Source organism: Salvelinus alpinus, chromosome 32, assembly GCF_045679555.1.
Source record: "Salvelinus alpinus chromosome 32, SLU_Salpinus.1, whole genome shotgun sequence".
Classification (NCBI taxonomy): domain Eukaryota; kingdom Metazoa; phylum Chordata; class Actinopteri; order Salmoniformes; family Salmonidae; genus Salvelinus; species Salvelinus alpinus.
This window is the reverse complement of record NC_092117.1, coordinates 17,085,483-17,110,867: the sequence shown is the minus strand read 5'-3', so window position 1 is coordinate 17,110,867 and position 25,385 is coordinate 17,085,483. Positions and strand designations below refer to the sequence as shown.

At 44.3% G+C, this 25,385-nt stretch overlaps 1 protein-coding gene across 6 annotated transcripts in view; it reads right to left on the bottom strand.

The window, feature by feature from the left end:
* Window positions 1-7,243: 7,243 nt before the first annotated feature.
* LOC139562131 (apoptosis-stimulating of p53 protein 2-like) overlaps window positions 7,244-25,385 on the bottom strand; it is a 51,911-nt gene continuing 33,769 nt past the window's right edge. Inside the window, exons 6-21 of one of the 6 annotated variants that reach the window (XM_071379497.1) lie at window positions 24,062-24,254; window positions 23,709-23,890; window positions 23,234-23,398; window positions 23,020-23,061; window positions 20,846-20,893; window positions 19,787-19,979; window positions 16,671-16,721; window positions 15,707-15,817; window positions 15,372-15,496; window positions 13,090-13,495; window positions 11,273-12,099; window positions 10,099-10,236; window positions 9,651-9,784; window positions 9,359-9,525; window positions 8,929-9,128; window positions 7,244-8,794 (exon numbers count right to left, since the gene is read on the bottom strand). In XM_071379497.1, coding sequence (XP_071235598.1) covers window positions 8,753-8,794; window positions 8,929-9,128; window positions 9,359-9,525; window positions 9,651-9,784; window positions 10,099-10,236; window positions 11,273-12,099; window positions 13,090-13,495; window positions 15,372-15,496; window positions 15,707-15,817; window positions 16,671-16,721; window positions 19,787-19,979; window positions 20,846-20,893; window positions 23,020-23,061; window positions 23,234-23,398; window positions 23,709-23,890; window positions 24,062-24,254 — 3,024 coding nt within the window. In that variant the 3' untranslated portion in view covers window positions 7,244-8,752. The remainder of the gene's footprint in view (window positions 8,795-8,928; window positions 9,129-9,358; window positions 9,526-9,650; window positions 9,785-10,098; window positions 10,237-11,272; window positions 12,100-13,089; window positions 13,496-15,371; window positions 15,497-15,706; window positions 15,818-16,670; window positions 16,722-19,786; window positions 19,980-20,845; window positions 20,894-23,019; window positions 23,062-23,233; window positions 23,399-23,708; window positions 23,891-24,061; window positions 24,255-25,385) is intronic. The other 5 variants (XM_071379499.1, XM_071379502.1, XM_071379501.1 and 2 more) reach the window with 5 other exon arrangements.

Below are 25,385 nucleotides of genomic sequence, written 5' to 3'. Positions count from 1 at the left end.
AGTAGAAAAAAGGATTTCAAATCAAATCAAATCAAAGTTTATTTGTCACGTGCACCGAATTCAACAGGTGTAGACCTTACAGTGAAATGCTTACATACAGGCTCTAATCAATAGTGCAAAAAAGGTGTTAGGTCAACAATAGATAAGTAAAGAAATAAAACAACAGTAAAAAGACAGGCTATATACAGTAGCAAGGCTATAAAAGTAGCAAGGCTACATACAGACACCGGTTAGTCAGGCTGATTGAGGTAGTACGTACATGTAGATATGGTTAAAGTGACTACGCATATATGATGAACAGAGCGTAGCAGTAGTGTAAAAGAGGGGATGGCGTGTGGTGGGTGGTGGGTGGTGGGTGGCGGGACACAATGCAGATAGCCCGGTTAGCCAATGTGGGGCCCAATTGAGGTAGTATGTGCATGAATGTATAGTTAAAGTGACTATGCATATATGATAAACAGAGAGTAGCAGCAGCGTAAAAAGAGGGGTTGAGGGGGGCACACAATGCAAATAGTCCGGGTAGCCATTTGATTACCTGTTCAGGAGTCGTATGGCTTGGGGGTAAAAACTGTTGAGAAGCCTTTTTGTCCTAGACTTGGCACTCCGGTACCGCTTGCCATGCGGTAGTAGAGAGAACAGTCTATGACTGGGGTGGCTGGGGTCTTTGACCATTTTTAGGGCCTTCCTCTGACATCGCCTGGTGTAGAGGTCCTGGATGGAAGGCAGCTTAGCCCCAGTGATGTACTGGGCCATACGCACTACCCTCTATAGTGCCTTGCGGTCAGAGGCCGAGCAATTGCCGAACCAGGCAGTGATGCAACCAGTCAGGATGCTCTCGATGTTGCAGCTGTAGAACCTTTTGAGGATATCAGGACCCATGCCAAATCTTATTAGTTACCTGAGGGGGAATAGGCTTTGTCGTGCCCTCTTCACGACTGTCTTGGTGTGTTTGGACCATTCTAGTTTGTTGAACAAGAATCTCTGGTCTGATGTAACCAAGATTGAACTCTTTGGTCTGAATGCCAAGCGTTACATCTGGAGGAAACCTGGCACCATCCCTACGGTGAAGCATGATGGTGGCAGCATCATGCTGTGCGGATGTTGTTCAGCTGTAGGGATTTGGAGACTAGCCACGATTGAGGCAAAGATGAATGGAGCAAAGTACAGAGAGATGCTTGATGAAAACCTGCTCCAGAGTGCTCAGGACCTCAGACTGGGACGAAGGGTAACCTTCCAACAGGATCACGACCCTAAGCATTCAGCCAAGACAACACAGGAGTGGCTTCGGGACAAGTCTTTGAATGTCCTTGAGAGGCCCAGCCAGGGCCTGGACTTCAACCCAATCGAACATCTTTGGAGAGACCTAAAAATAGCTGTGCAGCAACACTCCCCATCCAACCTGACAGAGCTTGAGAGGATCTACAGAGAAGAATGTAAGAAACTCCCAAAATACAGGTGCGCCAAGCTTGTAGTGTCATACCCAAGAAGACTCAAGGCTGTAATCACTGCCAAAGGTGCTTCAACAAAGCACTGAGTAAAGGATCTGAATACTTATGTAAATGTGATATTTCCATGTTTAATACATTTGCAAACATTTCTAAAAACCTGTTTTTGCTGTGTCATTATGGGGTATTGTGTGTAGATTTATGAGGGAAAAAACTATTTAATACAGTTAAGAATAAGGTTGTAACGTAACAACATGTGGAAAAAGTCAAGGGGTCTGAATACTTTCCGAATGCACTGTACGTCAGTGAAGACCATCTCTTCCCATAGAAGGCACCCTATTTCTCTCTATACTCAGCCAGGGAGCAGAATAATCATGTCTAAACCAATTTAGGATGAGATGAAACCAAGGATCTCCAACATATACTCTCTGATTACAACCTCATTAATACTAGACTAGTTATTCTCTGGCTTACTACTTAGAATATGTCAACCGTGGTGGTTGACTAGCTAGGCTAGTTAGGTTGCTAGCCTAGCTAGCAGGCAAACATAACTAACTTTAGCTGGCTGGCTGGCTATGATAACTGCATATACCGGTAACATTATTTGATAGCATTATGTATTTCCAAAATGTTGGTTTACTTTAACGTAGTGGTAAACTAGGTGTTGAAAGCAACTGGCTGACGTAACGTTCGTAGAGATCGTAGAGATAACGCTGGCAGGCTAGTTTGCTGGCAACCTTGCAGGCTGATTTCTAACAATAAATTCATAAATGATTTGCTTGTAAATTGGCTGAAAATTGAAACCAGTAGTCATGAGTGCAAAAGTTATACATTTAAAGTTATTTCTGGTGGAGTTTACATTATAGGGAATAGGCAGGCTTTCTGGGTCCTCCCTATTACGTCCCACACGACAATGTTTTTTCTGCTATGACTCCGGGATTCTGACCAGTTTTATGTAATAACTCGAAAAATAGAAAAATGAGGTGTATTTTTGCATTGGGACTTTCTAATGCAAATCCATATGTTACATGTCCTTGGGTTTATGCTACCTACCCTTTAAGGAAAGTGATTCTGCCTTCTTGGTCTTCGCCTATACCAAGGATGGTGATTTTGAGTTTCTTATGTTTCATTATGATTACACCGTTAGTTTTGTTTGGGGCTGATGAAAAAGCAGCCAGTTTGTACATATTATTCTCTATTCTGTGTTTCCTTTTGGAGTAGGTGTGTTTCTTGGAACACTGCTATACCAATATGGTTCTTTCTAGAATATCAAGACAGCTGGAAAGCTTGAGCTTTTCTCTCTCTCTTTCTCTCTCTCGGAGGACCTGAGCCCTAGGACCATACGTCAGGACTACCGGGCATGATGACTCCTTGCTGTCCCCAGTCCACCTGGCCTTGCTGCTATTCCAGTTTCAACTGTTCTGCCTGCGGTTATGGAACCGCCACCTGTCCCAGACCTGCTATTTTCAATTAATGATCGGCTATGAAAAGCCAACTGAAAATTATTCATGATTATTATTTGACCATGCTTGTCACTTATGAACATTTTGAACATCTTGGCATAGTTCTGTTATAATCTCCACCCAGCACAGCCAGAAGAGGACTGGCCACCCCTCATAGCCTGGTTCCTCTCTAGGTTTCTTCCTAGGTTTTGGCCTTTCTAGGGAGTTTTTCCTAGCCACTGTGCTTCTACACCTGCATTGCTTGCTGTTTGGGGTTTTAGGCTGGGTGTCTGTACAGCACTTCGAGATATTAGCTGATGTACGAAGGGCTATATAAAATAAACTTGATTTGATTTGATTTGATAGGAATATTAAGGCCTTTCAAACTCCATGAGAGAATAGCTAGTGTTACCATAGTTTTTCTAATATGCAATTGATATCTTTAGAGTTGATAAGCCCATGGATGTTAAATAAAAAGCAGGACCCACAGGGAAATCTACCCATTGTTCGCTCCACACCCCGAAGACCATTTCTATAAATCGTTCCCCCTTCCCTAGCCCCCAGCCGTTTCTCCCTGGTTCCCCCTGCCCTGCACTATAATTACTGGGGTGTAGCATAACGGCGAGTGACAGCCTTACATAAGAAATCTCTTAAGCAGCATATTTTTGGTCTTAAGGTATACAAAAATTGAATAATAACAAAAGTAAAACAAAATAAGTAACCAATTCAGACCTTTACAATTAAGTTAGCAGACTTGAAGAGTACTGGTGGGTAATGAAGAAAAAAGTTAAACAAAAAAGATAATGCCTAAACAGTCAAAAATAGGATAGCTGCAGGATCAATATATTGTCCATTGTTCATTAATTGGCATGGTGTCGTCACTATGTAAATGTCCTGGACCATAGTCAATATAATTATAAGTTCAATGCTCAGCAAAAACAGTAATATTGTTCCTTGTACACAAACATGAGTTTGTAATCTCATCATTGTCTTATGCTGAGGGCAGCATCATAGCTACAGGCTAGGCTGCATGATTGTGCATGGATAACAGACCTGAATAATGAGCCTGTGAACCACACATTGAATCTATGGGATGATTTTCGATTGGCGGTCTTCTCCAGTTTTTCCACTTTGGTTGAATAGGTATCCACTTAAGCAATGAGCACTGCCAATGATTAATTTACCGGTTTTAATTGTAAATCGGGGGCAGAGGTAATCTCCTCACAAACAATCTCTCGTATAGTAGCAGCCAGCTTTTAAAAATAAATATATATAAGAAAATGGGGGTAGATCGACTTCAATATTGCAGGTAGATTGTGGCTTCCATCAATGTAATTGTCTGCATAATTTCCAATAACCCACATATTTTTTTGTAAATATACACTATCGTTCAAAAGTTTGGGGTCTAACTGGCAACTTCATTAAATAGTACCCGATAAACACCAATCTCAGCGTCAACAGTGAAGAGGCAACTCTTCGATGGTGGCCTTCTAGGCAGAGTTCCTCTGTCCAGTGTCTGTGTTCTTTTGCCCATCTTAATCTTTTATTTTTATTGGCCAGTCTGAGATATGGCTTTTTCTTTGCAACTCTGCCTAGAAGGCCAGCATCCCGGAGTCACCTCTTCACTGTTGACGTTGAGACTGGTGTTTTGCGGGTACTATTTAATGAAGCTGCCAGTTGAGGACATGTGAGGCATCTGTTTCTCAAACTAGATACTGTAATGTACTTGTCCTCTTACTCAGTTGTGCACCGGGGCCTCCCACTTCTCTTTCTATTCTGGTTAGGGCCAGTTTGCGCTGTTCTGTGAAGAGAGTAGGTCACAGCGTTGTACGAAATCTTCAGTTTCTTGGCAATTTCTCACATGGAATAGCCTTCATTTCTCAGAACAAGAATAGACTGACGAGTTTCAGAAGAAATGTCTTTGTTTTTGGCCATTTTGAGCCTGTAATCGAACAAAGAAATGATGCTCCAGATACTCAACTTGTATAAAGAAGGACAGTTTTATTGCTCTTTTAATCAGAAAAACAGTTTTCAGGTGTGCTAACATAATTGCGAAAGGGTTTTATAAAGATCAATTAGCCTTTTAAAATGATCATCTTGGATTAGCTAACACAACGTACCACTGGAACACAGGAGTGATGGTTGCTGATAATTGGCCTCTGTACGCCTATGTAGATATTCCATAAAAAAAATCTGCCGTTTCCAGCTACAATAGAAATGTAGAACAAAAACAATGTCTACATTGTATTTCTGATCAATTTAATGTTATTTTAAAGGACAAGGACATTTCTAATTGACCCCAAACTTTTGAACGGTGGTGTATATATAAATATTTTTAATACATTTTCCTTTATTTTCTCCTAACCCTACCACCCCTCCCCTAATTGGAGTAAACTAATGGACAACAACACTTAGGCTTCTACTTCAAGCTTAAAAATTGTATGGAAATATTATATTTGACAATAGTTACCTTTTGTTTATTTTTAGTCCCATCCTTCAGCTACCCTCAACCCCTCCCATCTATCTCTTTAGACAATCCAGTTTTGATTTCTATTTGCCATATACTTTCCAACTGTGCTGTTTTGCAAAAGTTCTGAACCTACAGTTAAAGTCAGAAGTTTACATACACCTTAGCCAAATAAATTTAAACTCAACTCCTGAGTGCCTTGAAATTGTTTAACTTGGGTCAAACGTTTCAGGTAGCCTTCCACAAGCTTCCCACAGTAAGCTGGGTGAATTTTGGCCCATTCCTCCTGACAGAGCTGGTGTAACTGAGTCAGGTTTTTAGGCCTCCTTGCTCGCATAGGCTTTTTCAGTTCTGCCCACAAATTGTCTATGGGATTGAGGTCAGGGCTTTGTGATGGCCACTCCAATACCTTGACTTTGTTGTTCTTAAGCCATTTTGCCACAACTTCGGAAGTATGCTTGGGGTCATTGTCTATTTGGAAGACCCACTTGCGACCAAGCTTTAACTTCCTGACTGATGTCTTGAGATGTTGCTTCAATATATACACATAATTGTCCTTCCTCATGATGCCATCTATTTTGTGAAGTGTACCAGTCCCTCCTGTAGCAAAGCACCCCCACAACATGATGCTGCCACCCCCATGCTTCCCGGTTGGGATGGTGTTCTTCGGCTTGCAAGCCTCCCCCTTTTTCCTCCAAACGATGGTCATTATGGCCAAACAGTTCTATTTTTGTTTCAACAGACCAGAGGACATTCCTCCAAAAAGTACGATCTTTGTCCCCATGTGCAGTTGCAAACCGTAGTCTGGCTTTTTTTTATGGCGGTTTTGGAGCAGCGGCTTCTTCCTTGCCGGGCAGCCTTTCAGGATATGTCGTTATAGGACTCGTTTTACTGTGGATATATATACTTTGTACTTGTTTCCTCCAGCATCTTCACAAGGTCCTTTGCTGTTGTTCTGGGATTGATTTGCACTTTTTGCACCAAAGTACGTTCATCTCTAGGAGACAGAGCGGTATTCCTGAGCGGTATGACGGCTGCGTGGTGCCATAGTGTTTATACTTGCGTAGTATTGTTTGTACAGATGAACGTGTTACCTTCTGGCATTTGGAAATTGCTCCCAAGGATGAACCAGACTTGTGGAGGTCTACAATTTTTTGGGGTGATTTCTTTTGATTTTCCCATGATGTCAAGCAAAGAGGCACTGAGATTGAAGGTAGGCCTTGAAATACATCCACAGGTACACCTCCAATTGACTCAAATTATGTCAATTAGCCTATCAGAAGCTTCTAAAGCCATGACAATTTTCTGGCATTTTCCAAGCTGTTAAAAGGCACAGTCAACTTAGTGTATGTAAACTTCTGACCCACTGGAATTGTGATACAGTGAATTATAAGTAAAATAATCCATCTGTAAACATATGTTGGAAAAATTACTTGGTTGAAAAACAAGTTTTAATGACTCCAACCTAAGTCTATGTAAACTTCCGACTTCAACTGTATATACATTTTATGGACACAGTATATTTTACATTAGTTCTTTTATTTTCATTGACACACTTCAACTGCACTCTACCCCTCCCATTCTATTGGTTGCAAGAATTTTGTATAATAAATTGAAATAGAAAAACTCAGAAGTTTTGATTCCGGTGACGTTTTCTGTATCAATTGGTAAACCATGTACCATGGTCTGGTGTTGAGAGCCGCCATGTTCCCAGAGTTGAATTGTGGAGGTACAATTTCCAGCTGCCGGAGCGTAATATACCTGCTACTTATTTCTAGTCACACAATGAATGTCCCACACCTAGTAAGATGTTTAGTATTGACAAGTTTTAGGAAATAAGTCTGTTAGTCATTATAATTTGCAAAAGAAAGCCACGAAAAGACTACAGGTTTCAATGCATGCCACCGGATCCGGAACGTCCGTATTTTATTGTAAATGTTTACAATTCTACATGTGAGGTTATAGTTTGACAAAACAAAAAAGAACGATAATAAAACGTAACAAAAATAAATCCATCTGTTGAATAGACAATGGTATGGGTGGAGACGAGTTGATGCAGAATTCCTTACCATGAATGAGCTTTCATTAAACTTGCTTTAGAGATTTTAAGGAAAGACACCTTGTCTGACATTGTAAGCATTAATCTCTACCATCTCTTACTCTTCAAGCCAAGCTACATAGCGTGTGAATAAGGTCCCTTGAAGTTTACCCTCTCATCCTTCCTACATGGCTAAATGGTCCATTTAAATGCAGGGACGCCATTTTAGAAACAGATGACACGTGGATTTCACTAGTGATGTCATAGTTTCCGAGGAATGTCTACTGTGACAATAGCACAATAACTGTAGTACTTACCTGTTTGTCATATCTCCACCATTAAGCCAGTGTAGAGAAAAATAACGAGTGCTGCTTATATCTGCTCACTTAGCCTGTGGTACAGTATATTTTCGATCTTAGCATCATCGAAGAACAAGAGTCAAAAGCAATAGCTCATTCAACAGTGGTATAGGCTACATTTCAACCAACCAAACATACGTTTCATCATTTCATTCCCAGTTTGATAAGTTGAACAGTGGTAATAGTGGTAGACACTCAGACATTAACCCTTGCCAGTACAGTAGGGTCAATGCTGAAACATGGGCTTCTATTGTAGATATACTGAATGGGACAGTCACTAAAAACAGGAAATGACATAAGCAGACTGAGCCCACACAGGAATTGTCATGGTAACAGAATACCTGTTCATACAGAATTCATCACATTCATCATGTATTACACTCATTCATTCACTCAACTAACACATTGTTCAGCTCCAGCTCCTTCTGACGAGGTTAAAATGAAAGAATAACAGTTTTGAAAACTATGTAAAAGTGTAAAAAAATCACCTTTCTACATAAAAATACTGTTTGTTCCATTTGACATTTATCCCCAGACATTCCGATCAATATCTATAACTGCAGATACTTGATCGGAAAACAATACGACAAACATGTAGAGAAACATAATGCCTTTAGTGTCTTATACACACACAGTGGTCTGGGAAAATAAGTGTGGAAAACCTCTTCTCCTGGTATATAAAAGTGCCTCAGATGGGCCAAAGTCAGTGGTCATAGGCCCGTCTGTAGTGTTCTTGGGTCAGTTTAAAATCCTTCATGTGGTTTGGTCTCAACGTTTCTTCATGTGATTGTTGGCCTCTCCTTGTACGATCCTATTAAATAAAGCCTGTGTGGATCTGCATCTCAATTGTTGCTCCATTTCAGTCATCTCAACCTTCCCCCGTATTACTTCACAGATCAGAGCAGATGAAGGAGAGAAGATGAGGAGAGGTATTGGACCAATCAGACACAGCCAGTGTCCATGCCTCCTGATATATTTACAGTTCAGGATTGACAGGGGGTCTAAGCCAGGCTTCTCTGTCTGGGCTTAATTCTTGGGTAAAGCTGTTGAGAAAGCAGACACACAAACACCTTATTAGATACATTGGAACACTAGCAACCAATCAACATCTTAATGGAAAGTTATTCAGTAAAATGTTTAACTTGACGAAATGCAGTTCTGACACAGTGCGACTCACCCCCAGAAGGTTCCGAGGGATGTACCCCTCCGTGTCGCCCGTGCCCGCCCACCACCACTCGGTCTCGTCCTCGTCCTCTCGGCGGACGATGGTCATGCAGTCTCCCTCGTGGAACGCCAGCTCATCAGAATTGTCATTGCTGTAGTCCCACAGGCCGTACACCACGCCCCTGTTCATGATGCCCATCTTCTCCTGCACACCTGGAGGAGAGAGGAGACCGGGTGTTAGCGGAGCAAGAACACACAGAAATATACACGCACGCACACAAACGCCAAATGCAGATGACACCTACAGGTGTGCATCCAAATACACCATCACAGTATCATCAACAACCACACTGCCCACTGTCTCTTCTATGCAAAGAGAAACAGAGACTTTCCCCTGACATAACACTCAAGGCTGTTGTACCAGTAGCTGTTGAACTACTGACCGTAGAGGAACTGGGAGCACTGGGTGTATCCCTCCTCCATCTCCTCACACTTATCCGCTGCCGTCTGCATGTCGCTGTAGGTCATAGCAAACACCGCTGCTCCCGACTCAACCAGGAACTTACACACCTGCACGTTATTACAGGAGGCCGCGCAGTGCAGGGGAGTCCTGAGAGAGAGGGAGAAAGAAAAAACAAAGCATACATTCAAAAATACTTTCAAGTTAGACGAGTCAGACTCCCTCGCTGGCTTTTGTAAGGGTCAGAATCAGAGCTGTTGGTAGAGTCCACTCACCAGCCATCGCTGTCGGCTGCGTTGACGTTGACACCAAACTGGACCAGGAACTTGACGATCTCTGTGTGTCCGGCACAGACTGCGTTGTGGAGGGCTGTGATCCCCTCATCATTAGGCAGACTAGGGTCCTCCACCTGAGACAGGAGAGAGGTGGATCTTTACAACTCACTTTACAAACACACATTTTACACAATACACACTCGATACAAATTTTCATCAGCTAAGACTACAAAACGTTAAGACTAAACTTTTTGAGTACGATGGTTTACCAGCTACCATGCTAACCTGCTATTACAAAAACACCTTACACATTTTTCTTCACTACACACAAGCACTTGTAAACACTGTTCCTCTATGAAAGTCATTTTTTTTTTTAAGACCTTAGCGGTCCATTTCAGGAAATATGATACGGTATTCACTACAGTATCTATACATCCAGAAATGTTACCTCGTAGATGATCCTCTGGACCAGGTCAAACTCTCCCTCCAGAGAGGAGTCCAGGAGCAGGGCCAGGGGGTTAAACTTCACCCTCATGCTGTGGTCGATCCTCTCAGAGCCGGTCTTACGCAGGTTGGTCCTCTTCCCCTAGTACAGACACACGGAGAGGAGTACACTTTTTACACAACGTCACACCTAGATGATATCGCACAGCCACGATGACACGCTCTCACGAGGAAGTGTCTGAGGGTGTTCGCTAGTGTCCTGTCCCATCTCTGTCTGGATGGATTTGATTTGTGCAAGTCTTTGTGTGTCGCATAGAAAAATCTATTTGCAGTTCATATAAATGGGTTCCAATCCACAAAATGTTAAGAAACTGAATGCAATGCATAAACGATTTGAATGAACATCCAGAGTATCCTTTGAATGAATACAGAATCTACTCAAGATTGAAGGGACCTGTTCCCTCTGCAACTAGCCCAATACTGATCTGACTAACAGAGCCAAACCAGTCATGAAACAAACTGAGGTTTTACTAAACATCACGATTATTACACAACCAGATTATAAGCTATTACTGGCCACATGAAAGAAAGGGCCCTTTTTTGGGTCTTAACAGGTGTCCATTGGGTTTAGTGGCAGAGAGCAAGGACTGGGAGGCAAAAATGGGTCAGACCACTCATCAACACTCCAAAGGGTAGGACCCCACTGACAAACCTGCCTATATGGGATCAACAATGGAATGCAGCTTGTTGTTTACTTACAGGGCAGAAAATAACCAAAGCTCATTTCAATGTCACCTTTGGACGAGGGAATGTGAATGCTTACTGAAATGCAGCCATTCTGTGTCAGATTAGGACATAATGAACAGGTTCCACTTTCTACTATACTTGATCAGGATTACTGTGCTTATATAACCAGTGAGGGTGGAGGGTAGCTAGCCAGGGCGAGATGAGGTCAACACAGGTGAACATGTACTGTACAACCTGAACAGTCAGGACAACCCCATGAGAAACAACAAGTGAGGCACATTCAGTACTGTAGAGTATAGTACAGTTGGCTATTGTTAATATGGCTTAGGACTGTGATGTTAAAGCTATTTGCAGCAAGTAGAAAGGTTGTGTCTGATTGTGGGCTGGTGTTTATGGGTGTCATGGAAGGCACTTAAAATGAGGTTCCTTACCGGTGGCAATGTGACCTGTCCTGTGACCTCCGGTGCCTGCATGCTGAAGGTGTCCTCCCCCAGGATCTCCTGCTCAGCCCCGCTGGGGTAGGGTGGTGGAGGGTAGGGGGGGAATTCTTCCATGAAACTCTCTGGAGGAGGGTGCAGGCTGGGCTCCTCCATGCCTGCAGCAGCAGGGGGCGGTGGGGGGAACCGGGGCTGGTCAGGTCGAGGGGCAGGGTGGGGTGGATGGGGAGGGGGCGTGAACTCCTCTCTGTCTCCCTCTGGGATGGCTGGTGGGGGAGTCTGCTCTGCTGGGGGTGGGAGGAGGTGGTTAGGGGTGGGAGGAGGGACTTCACGCACCTCCAGTTTCACACTTCCCGGTTGGCTTCTCTCCCCAACAATCTGGGCACCTGGAACACCAGGCAACGCCCCTCCCTCCTCCTTTACAGCCTCGGGTGTGGTGGGCGTGGTGAGGATGGTCTCCATGGCAGCTAGCGTGGTCTTCTGATAAAGCAGCTTCTGGATGTTGGGCCCTGCGGGGCCCTCAGGCTCTGTGATGGAGCTGCGTTTCTTCAGGGGCCGCGGGGCGTTGTACAGCTTCTTCCTGAGGGCCTCCAGGTCCCCGTCACTCTGATGGCGGTAGGGGTTGGAGATGAAGGGCAGCAGCTTGGTGGGGCTGAGGGGACGGGGGGTGCGCTCTGTCTCCCCCTGCTGGCCCTCCGCGGGGGGGCCCTGTTGGGCCCCGTGGTCCACCTCAGAGGGCTGGTCTGGGGAGTGCCGCTGCTCGCTGTATGGGTTCTCTGGTTGCTGGGGGCCACCACCGGAGATCACAGGCTTACCGTACACTACACACAGAGAGTAGGTCAGACTTTAAAATGGTCTTTGAAAATAACATCAACTAGACAACCTATTTTCCTGCTGGTACACAACAACACTCCAGGACAAGGATTGATGAAAATATAACGTTTCAATCTATTGTTGTTGAGGCAGGCAACACACAGCTTAAGATGTTTATAGTGGGAGTAGCCTATGTGAAGATGTGTGTTTGAGGATGAGCGCTGTAAGAGAAGGCGGTTCTCCTGACTGCATGGCTGAGCAGTGGTGTGTCAACATGCGTCAGCCAGGTCAGGTTGGTGGATTTGCCTTGAGGGAGATCCACAGGGCAGGGATGACACGTGCACGCTGGCCTTATTGACTCTTAGTGAAGTCTCCAAGTACACTAAATACCTCACTTTTACAAATTAGGACACAGACACTGTCCTGGCCGTTGCAGACTCCAGAGAGTTCATGTCCTCTGCTTCACTCAAGGGGAGAAATCCCACAGGGCTGAAACTAACTCATTACAAACCTAACTTTAGTCAGACATATCTGCGTATGTGCAACCCGTTAACACTAACAGGGTGACGAGGAAGATTGCTTTAATGATTTATTTAATGGTTGCCATGCCTCAGGGATTATTATCTTTAAATAGATTCACTAACTGCAGCTTGTTCTGAGTCGGGACCCTTTCCGCTGGCTAAATGAATCACTGTACTCTCCTAGGTACATAGCATAGGACTTACGTCAGCCTGCTTTAAAGTCTCTGTTAGGAGTTAATCTACCAGTCAGTGTAGAACAGAGAAAAGAACAAGAGCTGACAACACTGTTTCTAGTACACTGGTGTTCAGTGAAATGCTTTGGAGCCATGGTTCACATACCGGCCTTGATTGACAAAGTCATATTGCGAAATCAATCCTCTTCATTCATTCTTTAGAGAAATAGACAAATGTCTCCAGACAGACGGTAGTCCAGATACAGTCAACAGGAAATGAAGAGGAACCAGAAGGTAGTCTTACCACTGACAAATCCGTTGCCTCGGCTCTGGCTCCTGTTGAGAGACCCCTGTATGGCCGGTGGGTAGGGCTTGCCTGGGGTGGGCTGCTGAGTGTACATGGAGTAGATGGAACTGGCTGCCAGGGTCTGGGGCTTGCTCAGGTCCTTAGGCAGCTCTGGTGTGAAGGGTCTTACGGTGGCTGCCAGAGGGGGGTCCTGCTTGGAGGGCAGGGGCAGGGTCTGGCTCTGCGAGGGGGGCAGTGGGACGCGGGCCTTGGCCGCCTCCTGGGGGTGCTGTTGCTGGCTGGGGGGCTTGGCCTTGGGGAAGGTACCGGTGTTGAGGCCTGGCTTGCCATAGGGTGCGCAACTGGGGGCTTTGGGTTTGCTGGCGACGGGTGGGGGCACCTTGACTGCAGCTTTAGGAGCAGACTGGAGAACGGAGTAGACAGAGGAGCTGATTAGATGACAGGTACTCACATCCTACTCACACCCTACTCACACACACACACCACCCACACACTCCTGATGCCAAGAGTTAATGTTCATGATAATTACATTACAGTTAACCCATTACAATACAACTTCTCATTTAACCGCAATACTCACAGGCTTCCACTCAAAGTTCTGCATGGAAAAACAAATGTCCTGTTAAAGGTGTACATGTGTTTGTATGGTAGGTACATAGTGCCTTCGTAAAGTATTCAGACCCCTTGAATTTTTCACATTGTTACGTTAGCCTGATTCTAAAATTGAATGAATTGTTTTCCCCCCCTCAATCTGCACATAATACCTGACAATGACAAAGCAAAAACAGTTTTAGAAATGTTTGCAAATTTATTTATATATATAAAAAATAAATATCACATTTACATACGTTTTCCGACCCTTTACTCAGTACTTTGTTGAAGCACCTTTGGCAGCTTTTACAGCATCGAGTCTTCTTGGGAATGACGCTACATGCTTGGTACACCTGTATTTGGGGAGCTTCTCCCATCCTTCTCTGCAGATCCTCTCAAGCTCTGTCGCGTTGGATGGGAAGCGTTGCTGCACAGCTATTTTCAGGTCTCTACAGAGCTGTTCGATCAGGTTCAAGTCCGGGCTCTTATTCAAGGACATTCAGAGACTTGCACCGGAGCAACTGCTGCGTTGTCTTGGCTGTGTGCTTAGGGTCGTTGTCCTGTTGGACGGTGAACCTTCACCCCAGTCTGAGATCCTGAGCGCTCTGGAGCAGGTATTCATCAAGGTTCTCTGTACTTTGCGCCGTTCATCTTTGCCTCGATCCTGACTAGTCTCCCAGTCCCTGCCGCTGAAAAGCATCCCAACAGCATGATGCTGCCACCACTATGCTTCACCGTAGGGATGGTGCCAGGTTTCCTCCAGATGTGATGCTTGGCATTCAGGCCAAAGAGTTCAATCTTGGTTTCATCAGACCAGAGAATCTTGTTTCTCATGCCTTTTGGCAAACTCCAAGCGGGCGGTCAGGTGCCTTTTACTGAGGATTGACTTCCGTCTGGCCACTCTACCATGAAGGCCTGATTGGTGCAGTGCTACAGAAATGGTTGGCCTTCTGAAAGGTTCTCCCATCACCACAGAGGAACTCTAGAGCTCTGTCAGAGTGACCATGGGGTTCTTTGTCACCTCCCTGACCAAGGCCCTTCTCACCCGATTGCTCAGTTTGGCCAGGCAGCCAGCTCTAGGAAGAGTCTTGGTGGTTCCAAACTTCTTCCATTTAAGAATGATGGAGGCCACTGTGTTCTTGGGGACCTTCAATGATGCAGAACTTTGGGACATCATATAGACAGATGTGTGCCTTTCCAATTCATGTCCAATCAATAGAATTTACAACAGGTGGACTCCAATCAAGTTGTAGAAACATCTCAAGGATGATAAATGGAAACAGGATGCACTTGAGCTCAATTTCGAGTCTCATAGCAAAGGGTCTGAATACTTATGTAAATAAGGTCTGTGTTTTATTGTTAATACATTTGCAAAAAATTCTCGCTTTGTCATTAAGGGGTGTTGTGTGTAGATTGCTGAGGATTTTTACATTTCTATTTAATCGATTTTAGAATAAGGCTGTAACGTAACAAAATGTGGAACAAGACAAGGGGCCTGTATACTTTCCAAAGGCACTGTATGTGTGTGCGCATTGGAGAAACTACTCTAAGCTGTTGGTAGGAAGGTCGGCAGGTATTGGATTCAGTTCAATTAAAGTTCACGTTTTCAACTTGCTGGACACCAGCCATTTTGGGTCTGCAGTAAAAGCAGCTAAGCGACCATTTTGGTTCAGTTGCACTGTTCTTACCTGGGCGTCTCTGACCAGGTCGTCACTGCTCTGGTTCTTGCGGAGGGAGGAGGCGGGCACCTCAGTGGGCTCAAACATGGAGAACGGACGCACCCGCCGGTCCCTCTTCATCCCCTCCGTCTCACCTACACACAACACCACCACAGGTGTTACCATAACAACTAGACACAAACAGGGAAAACAATGGCACAACCCTATCTGGACTGTGTAGCTAATTCAAAGATAGCCGTGTTAGTGTGGGCAGGCGGATATGATTTGGCCACTACATACCTAGTCATTGTGTGGTCGAGTCTTACAGTAACATTTATGTGTGGTTGGGCTGAGGTGGTGGTTACCTTGCTCTGTGTTAGCGCTTGAGTGAGAGGTCATTCTGGGCAGTATGGAGGATGACCCATGACTACTGCTGTTGGACTCTGGTCCAGAAGCGCCCCACTCTGCCAGCTTACCTGAGAGAGGGGGGTGGGGGTGGTAAGGGAGTTGTGGTTTAAGGGGTGTTTTCTAACAATACTTTCAATTCAAACCAATGGTAGGTCAAATATGTTCAGACAAGGTCTGGCCGAAGCTGGGCTACAATATACATGATAAGCCTTTTGACTGGGACTCCCCTTTTCTCCGAAAAATGAAGACGGTACAGTAGGGTTTCCTAAACGCGGTCCTGTGGCTCCCCTTGGCTGCACGTTTTGGTTTTTACCGTTGCACTACACAGCTAATTCAAATAGCAGAGTCATCAGCAAGCTTATTTGAATCCACTGTGTAGTGCTAGGGCTAAAACCAAAACGTGCACCGCACCGGGAAACCCTGCAGTACAGGAGTGCAAGATGTGGTAGATCTAGCTAGTTCTTCCTATCTTCCACATTTCCTCAATAACTGATTTAGAGCTGATTGGGCAAGTCTGAAACCACATGGCTGTCAGACCGTCAGTTCTGCTGGAGGTAATGTGTTTGTTCCAACTGACCCAGTTAGAAACGCTGCTGAATCCAGCGTGGAAAGAAAATGGGAACAGGCACAGTTTAATTCAACAAACAGGCAGTATTGCCTCACAGCAACAAAAACAGAGATCTGGCAGAAAAAGAGATGACAATGAAAACATTAAATAAGAATGTATTTTCGTGTTCTTCACACTTCACACACTCTCTCTCTCTCTCTCTCTCTCTCTCTTACATGCACACACAACAAAGACCATATTGCATCCACTGAAAGGGTAACACACAGCAAGCTCAAGCTGACACACACACAAACACACACACAGAGAGAGCACATACACACAGAGTACAGCACAACACCAGAGGGAGTGTGTACCTTTTCTCTTAGCCCGCAGGTCTTTCAGAGGCTTAAGCAAGAACATGGCTTCTAAAATGCAAACAAGAGACAAAAAGTAGGAGCCTTAGATATCCAGAGTTAAAGGTCCGGTCCGTTATAGGCCCAAGCAGGGGGCCCAGTGTGGGCATGGTGAGGGGTGCAGATGGCCTGGCTGGAACTGGGACCAGGCAGGGACCCTTCACGTCAGTCTACAACTCGATGGAGAAGAGCTCTGGAGGGGTTTGGACAGGCTGCAGAATCCCCTCTTCCCTTCCCAATCTGTCCCCCTCTTCTTTCCCACTGCATATTGGCTCATCACGCAGAAGTGATTGCATGCAACATCACAGCAGACTGGGGAAAATCTGTTACTTTAACTCCTACGTTTCCCTGGCTTCCGCTGGAGACTACGTGTAAAGGAAAAGACGGACCGAAGAGGAAAAGGGGGATAGATAAAAAGGGAAGGAGGTCCCTTGTGGTGCTGTGTTGTTTAGCAGTTGAAATCACTAGCTTTGGTGTGATATCATTCATTTTCAATGTCACCCCCTCCCCCAGTAGAAGGTGTGTGTGTAAGAGGGAGAGTTATTTTAGGCGGACTGAACGAGTGAGTGAACAAGTGCGTGAGTAAGACTGAGTCATCCTGTAGAGAATAAAAACAGGCCAACGTCTGTGCATGGCCTTTCACTGGTTGGCTGTGTGTGTGTGTGTGTGTGTGTCATTAGTGTTGTATTTATGCAATCTGACTGAATCAAAGCCCTTAGTGTGAGCGTTTTAGCGGCGTTCCCTCGTAACAGTGAAGAGGGAAAAAAATAGTTTTAAAGTTAATTTCCTGCAATTCTACTCATGTTGCCTTGAGGCGGAGAGACACATTTTTGCAATTTTGTATATGATAACTGATGATCAATGGGCCCCACACCGGTTACTACAAGTATAGATAGCTGGCCGCTAGACTAACTTACCAATAAATAAATAGCTGGCATGGGCTAATTGAGTGACTGCTTATGAACAACCAAATTTCAAAATGGCACCTTGTGTATTATTTAATCTAACGCTCAACAGTAAGTTGAGACCCCGACTGAGTTCCTATACGTACAGTATATACAGTACTAGTCAAAAGTTTACACCTACTCAAGGGTTTTTATTTATTTTTTACTATTTTCTACGTTGTAGTATAATAGTGACGACATCAAAACTATGAAATAACACTTGGAATCATGTAGCAACCCAACAAAAAAAAAGTGTTAAACAAATCTAAATATATTTTATATTTGACATTTTTCAAAGTAGCCACCCTTTGCCTTGATGACAGCGTTACAAACTCTTGGCATTCTCTCAACCAGCTTCATGCATTTCAATTAACAGGTGTGCCTTGTTAAAAGCTAATTTGTGGAATTTCTTTCCATCTTAATGCGTTTGAGCCAATCAGTTGTGTTGTGACAAGGTAGGGCTGGTATACAGAAGATAGCCCTATTTGGTAAAAGACCATGTCCATATTATGTCAAGAACGCTCAAATAAGCAAAGAGAAATGACAATCCATAATTACTTTAAGACATGAAGGTTAGACAATACGGAAAATTAAGAACTTTGAACATTTATTCAAGTAGAGTCGCAAAAACCATTAAGCGCTATGATAAAACTGGCTCTCATGAGGACTGCCATAGGAAAGGAAGACCAAGAGTTACCTCTGCCTCAGAGGATAAGCTTGTTAGTTACCAGCCTCAGAAATTGCATCCCAAATAAATGCTTCACAGAGTTCAAGTAACAGACATATATCTCAACATCAACTGTTCAGAGGAGACTGTGTGAATCAGGCCTTCATGGTCAAATTGCTGCAAAAGAAACCACTACTAAAAGAAACCACTACTAAAGGACACCAATAAGAAGAAGAGACTTGCTTGGGCCAAGAAACCGAGCAATGGACATTAGACCGGAGGAAATCTGTCCTTTGGTCTGATGAGTCCAAATGTGAGATTTTTTGTTCCAATCTCCGTGTCTTTGTGAGACGCAAAGTAGGTGAAGGGATGATCTCAGCGTGTGTGGTTCCCACCTTGAAGCACGGAGGAGGAGGTGTGATGGTGCTTTGCTGGCGACACATTATTTATTTATAATTCAAGATACGCTTAACCAGCATTGCTACCACAGCATTCTGCAGCAATACGGCATCCCATCTGGTTTGCACTTAGTGGGACTATCATTTGTTTTTCAACAGGACACTGACCCAACAAACCTCCAGGCTGTGTAAGGGCTATTTGATCAAGAAAGAGAGTGATGGAGTGCTGCATCAGATGACCTGGCCTCCACAATCACCTGACCTCAACCCAATTGAGATGGTTTGGGATGAGTTGCACCGCAGAGTGAAGGAAAAGCAGCCAACAAGTGCTCAGCATATGTGGGAACTCCTTCAAGACTGTTGGGAAAGCATTCCAGGTGAAGCTGGTAGAGCAAATGCCAAGAACTGCAAAGTTGTCATCAAGGCAAAGGGTGGCTACTTCGAAGAATGTAAAATATAGAGTATATCTTGATTTATTTAACACCGTTTTGCTTACTACATGATTCAATATGTGTTATTTCATAGTTTTGATGTCTTCATTATTATTCTACAATGTAGAAAATAGCAAAATAAAGAAAAACCCTGGAATGAGTAGGTGTGCGCAAACTTTTGACTGGTACTGTTATAGCCAAGTTATCGTTTCTCATTGTGTATTTATTCCTTGCGTTATTATTTTTCTCAGATTTTAAAAAATCAATCTCTGGGAAGTACGCGTAAGTAAGCATTTCACTGTTAGTCTACACCTGTTGTTTACGAAGCATGTGATAAAGGGCAATATGATAATTTTACCTCAAGGCAACCTGCACTATACCCCCTCTGGTGGATTAAGTATGTCATTACAGAATTAAATGAACACTACTGGCAATGTACAGTAGATGAGGTAAATTGATAGTAGCTATGTTACCAAACTGAAGAGGATACCACTGAGCTTTCCCTGGCTCAACCTCTTGACTGCACAATGACACAGCAACATGAGGGCTGGAATTCCGGGCTCACGGGCTCACTTTGCCCGGGCCAAGAGGGAAGAAGAGAGACGGGAAAGGTGAAAGGTCGGGGTCACCATCTCACCTATGTTAGCTTTGTCCTGGGGTTCTGGGTGTGCGGGCAGGGTGGCGGTGCCATCGGGGTAGGCAGCAGGTTTGACCAGCAGCTCGTGTCTCACTGGGCCGCGAGGCATGGTGGACGACTGGATGTAAGGGCCGACAGCCGCCACACGAGACAGACCCTGCTGCTGCTGACCCACCGGACCATCAGAGGGCAGCTAGAGGGAGCAAGAGAGATGGAGGGAGAGGATGAATGGGAGAGAGTTAGACAGACAGTACAGAGTGAGACAAACACACAGATCCAGCAGGTTATGAGTGGGGGAGCATCAGTGGGAAAGAATAACAGGGTCACTCACAGACACAGATGTACATGAAGAGTGAAAAGTACAGCGCAAAGACCAAAATAATATATTTCTTCTGCATCTTCCTCAGCTTAGTAGTAGATTAGACAGTTACTATAACATCCATTTGCCACTAGTCCAAAACACACAGAGTGGTTGACGTTATGGATGAAAATATGATTAAAAGCTCATTTAAAGTGGCACTCCTTTTCACTTTATTCTTCACCTGATTTACTTAACCAAAGACCTCTTAATTTAGTATGTGTACTTTACTGAATTTATACTTGGGATATCGCTTTCAACAGTAAAACTCTATATATATATTTTTTAATTAATATTATTATTTATTTATTTTATCGGTGGAGGAAATCTTTAAGGGAGCTAAACCATGTTGAAAAATTCTCCACAACTACCCCACATAAAGCCTGATCAAGTCCAACACTAAAACATTTAGACCAAACCAGCTCGTTTTACTTTCTAACACGGCCAGAGCCTTAATCTGAAAGTTTTTCTGTTTCGGAAAAATCTTCAGCAGCTGTGTGAAACAAGGTCTTTACGCAACAGAGCAGATTAAATAAGTCGTGCCCTTTAAAAACAGATCAAATCAACTGCACTCCGTTACTGGAAACAAAATGGGGGGGGGGGGGGTGCAGTAAGTCCTATGCCTGTTGCTGCTCTGCCAATTCCTGCAGAAGAGATCAGTGTGTGTCTGTCAGGTCCAGCTCTGTCATCAGTTACTGTACCTGCGGATGAGTGTCTTTAGTAGCCCTCTCCTTACCAGGGAAGCCATTCTTGAGAAACAAAAACACAAAAGGCAACAGCAGTTTGAACACACTGGTAGTCAATCCCCATACAAGTACATAAGTCACTATTGATCAGTTCCTCCCATATGTTTAGACAGAGCAAGGCGAGGTGATTCTAGGCTGGTATCTCTCAGGCTAGCCTTTCGAGACCAGTATGGTTGAAACATGCCTGCCAGGTGACATCATTATGATACCAGGGAGACTGTCACTAAACCACCTCCTCAGCGAGTCCTGCTCTATTCAGCCTTCAGCTCCTCTGCTTCCATATGTTACACCTTTACACATATTACACCTTCACACATATCACACCTTTACCTCTTCAGCCGTCTACTTTCTTTATCTTAGCTCTTCCCTTCATCAAACGAGAGAGGTAGACTACTTCAATATTGGATGAAATCCTTTCCCATTTGTGACATGTGGTTTTCATTTATATAAAAGGATTCAGTATGGATATTAAAGGAAGGATTCATTCCACTACTGTATTATTAATTCAGTGAGTTTTAGCGCGGCAGATCGGAGCGGGATCTAGTGGTATAGAATGTGTTTTGCTTAGTAGACACTTGCATCCAGAGGTGCTTACAAAGCAGACTATTTGCTCATAAACAGCTTATATACAGCATTGCACATTATGGCATTCTCTCTGCAAATATATTAACCAGGGAACATTGAGATCACAGTGGCATACAAACATTAAAAGGAAATGTACAACATTTTCAAATTCCTATTAATCATCTCCAGCACCACCCCAACATCAACATAAGTGAAAGTGGCTGGTGTCTATGTTTGAAGTCAAAAGGAAACAGGTAGATAAGTGTTTCTGATGACACCATTCGGCAACACTTACGACAATCTGGTGGGCATCATGTGATTTTAACCAACTATGAGTAGTCAAAGCTTAGTAGCAGGTCGCCTAGTGGTTAGAGCGTTGGGCCAGTAATCGAAAGGTTGCTGGATCAAATCCCTGAGCTGACAAGGTAAAAATCTGTTGTTCTGCCCCTGAATAAGGCAGTTAAACCCACTGTTCCCCAGTAGGCTGTCATCGTAAATAAGACATTTAATTTTTTATTTTCATCATCTGGTGAGCATCTTTTAGAAAATAGAAACCTGCCATTTTCACATAATATGTTGATGTTGGGGTGGTGCTGGAGATGAATATAAAGTAAAAAAACTTTGGATATGTCCCATTAAAATGATAAAACTTGGATTAGTAAGCATAAAGTTACCTAAATGGAGAGATGCATCTCAACTCCACACATTAAGTTAGTTTCAAAATGAAAGAAAAGGGTGTCAGAATCAATAAGACCACCAAATCACCAGGGATTGTCTATTCGTTTGACAGAGGTTTGGTTTTTCTATTAAAACACCTCTGATGGAGAACAGATTTTGCCAACCACGTGTAACATGTGAAATGATAATAAATCGTGCCTGTGATTCAGTAACACAGTTTCAGTGCCAGAGCAAATCCTCCACAACCTCAACCACTCTTGAGTTTCCATTTTACAAACACTCCTCACCCGTACATGTTGTTCTTGTCCACTTATAGCTACAGCACATCTCACATGTCCTGACAATTTCCTCACAAAATCTTTCAAAGACACAACCGAGTATGTTTACATAGATTATGAAAGTGCCATGGAAACCACAGAAGTCAAAAACAACTCGGAGGAAGAGGGGTAGAGAGATAACACAGAGAGTGATGTCAGAGCTCAGGCCTGATACCATCTCCACTGGCATTCCTGTCCTCTAGTCTCCACTCCTCTCCTGGAGTTGTTTTGCCAAGCTGGGCTGAAGAGAGGGAGTGTTGAGTGTAAACTGAGATAGCAAATCAACTCTGTGACATCAACTCCTTCAATCCTGATCTTTGGGAGCCATCAGGTGTGCAGGCTTTTGCTCCAGCCAGGCACTAAAATAACTGAATCAGGTGTTATAGTAGGGGGCTGGGTGGAAAGTTCACCACTCTGAGTCCCAGGGACCAGGATTGAAGAATGCTGAATAGACAGAGACAGAACAAGTGAACTGTGGAAGGAGAGATCAGAGGGTATTTCAGTCCTGTAAGACAGTGATTTGTTTGTCAGTGCAGAAAGGCAGTGAGAGACAGTGTTGAGGAGTCTTACTTTTTTGATAGGGGCCGGCTCTGAGGGCCAAGGCATCTGTGGCTTTCAGAGGTAAACAGAGATACAGTGTGTTTATACTCTCCAGCCCCTAGGGGGCGCTCAGGTTATCACTTTTGATGGGGTATGCTTCACTATGTAAATATTTCCATTTCTTTGACCAAGTCTTGAGATGTCAAAGTAAGTGTTCTGCATTCGTGTGTGTGTGTGCACTCACCGGCAGGTTCTCTTTCTGCTGCAGAGCGGCCTTCTTCTTCCAGAGGCGGTCTCGGAGCTCACTGACGCGTTTGTCCATAGAGGCCACCTCCATGTTGCGCTTGTTCAGACTGTCTCTCTGATGCTGCAGCTTGGCATTCTGCTCCTGGTTAAGCTTGTTACGCAGCTAGAGGGGACAAAAGATGACATGCCAGAGAGCTGAACTAGGATGGAGGACAGGGTAGAGGACATATGAGGCTTTGAACTAGTGGTTCTGACAGCTCAGTTGATTAGTTAGGTCACAGTGGTAGGCATATTTAAGGGTTTGAGTCTCACATGAGCGACATGCTAAACGTATGTGATTTGAAAATATAGACATGGGTCAAATTGCACGCATATGTAAAATACTTTCAAACAATTGAGCTCCTGGGATTGAGTTTTCCAGGTACAATGGAATTGTCAATAGTCCCAAAAGTGCAAACTCGAAGCATACACACCTGCAGCTCCTTGTAGAGGTGGTCCAGTTCAGCCACAGAGCTCTGGTTGTCTTTGAAGCCGTCCATCTTGCCATTCTTGAGCATCTCCAGCTGTCTGTTGAGCTCCTCAACCTTGGACACAGCCACCACCAGCTCTCTCTGCTTCTGTTGGAACAGACCATTCATCTGCTCTATCTCCTCCACTACAGAGAGAGAGAGACGGAGAAAGAGAAAGATACACGCAAGATACGCACACACAGGTTAGAACCAATCGATTAGTCAGTCATCCAACACAAATCCACCAATCAATTCACCACTCAATCAATCAACCGAACAACCAATTCCTTGCCCATTCATTGCAACACTGTGCTCACCCAGCTTGCCGTTGCTGAGGCGTTTCTGCTCCACGTGGCCCTTGAGGGCCCGGACCTTCTTGAGCCTGGTCTCCTGGTTCTCCACGTTCTCCCTGAGACGCTGCAGCTTCTCCTGGTCTGATGCCTGCTGCTGCTGCCTCTCCTCCTGCTGCTGCCTCTCCTCCTGCTGCTTCAGGTAGTGCAGGCGCTGCTCCTAAAGAGGGAGAGAGGAGAGGGGTAGGGGAGAAAGAAGACGGGATGGTTACGGAGCCCTGCTTGCTTCAGAAACTACCACTGCACAGAGTGCTTAACCATAATTTCATAGACTGCATAATGGATCATTTTAACAGGCCAATGTGACAGGAATCTCCTAAAACAGTGTCTTTATTAAGCTCCCTTACAGGTGATCTGTGGTGATGGGACGGCATGTTTATATGGCTGCTATCTCAGGGCTACATTCCGAAGCCTGTTGTGCTATCCTCTGGCTTCCCCTGACAAACACAGTTAGGATGAGCAAAGACAGACAGGCAGCACAGGTGGGCACGCAGCGTGGAACCAACTGTGTTGATCCAAGCAAAGGCAGAACAGGAAGAAAAAAAACTCAGTTTTTTCTCAGTTTGGCTGAGAAAAGAGAGACTGCAAGAGAGAGCAGACAGGTCTCTCTTGAAACAAGAGCATTGATCTCCATGAAACTTGAGCCTTGATAAATAAATGTAAGCAAAAAAATATACCAGTGGAAACAGACTACGGTTCAAGATGCCTCAGCAGCTACAGACCCCTCGAGGGAAAGAAACCCATCAAATCAACCAAACTGGATTGCGTCAGCCTATTGCCCTCATCCAGCCAATACATCTTCCTTATCTGAAAAAAGTCCTTTGTTTGAAGCATGGTTATAGTGATTGATGACCAGAATCACATGTTAATGAGATGGGGAAAACACAACTGAAAGGCTTACTGCACTACATCCTACAATAATGTTCTGTCATGACGTGGCCCTTTCTGGGTATAGATCATGGCTTCTCACTCTCTCCTACACCCAGGTTCTGTTATCTGAGGTCGTAAATTCCTGGCGGAGACTCTCTCCCCCTTTTCATGTAGGATGGAGAGAGTTCGACAGTAGAACAAAGGAACTCCCGCCAAATTCTACTACATTCCAGAATTTGAGACTGGAACAATATCCATATTTTGGAGAATGTGTAAACGGTCGGTGGAGAAGCCAGCTATGACACGGTCCGTTTTGTTTCATGTTTGTGACCTCATGAAAGACAACACAGTCACATTACCCTAACTATGTTTATATAGGTGCCTCCGTTATGAGGTTTGCATCTAATTATTGTATCAAATG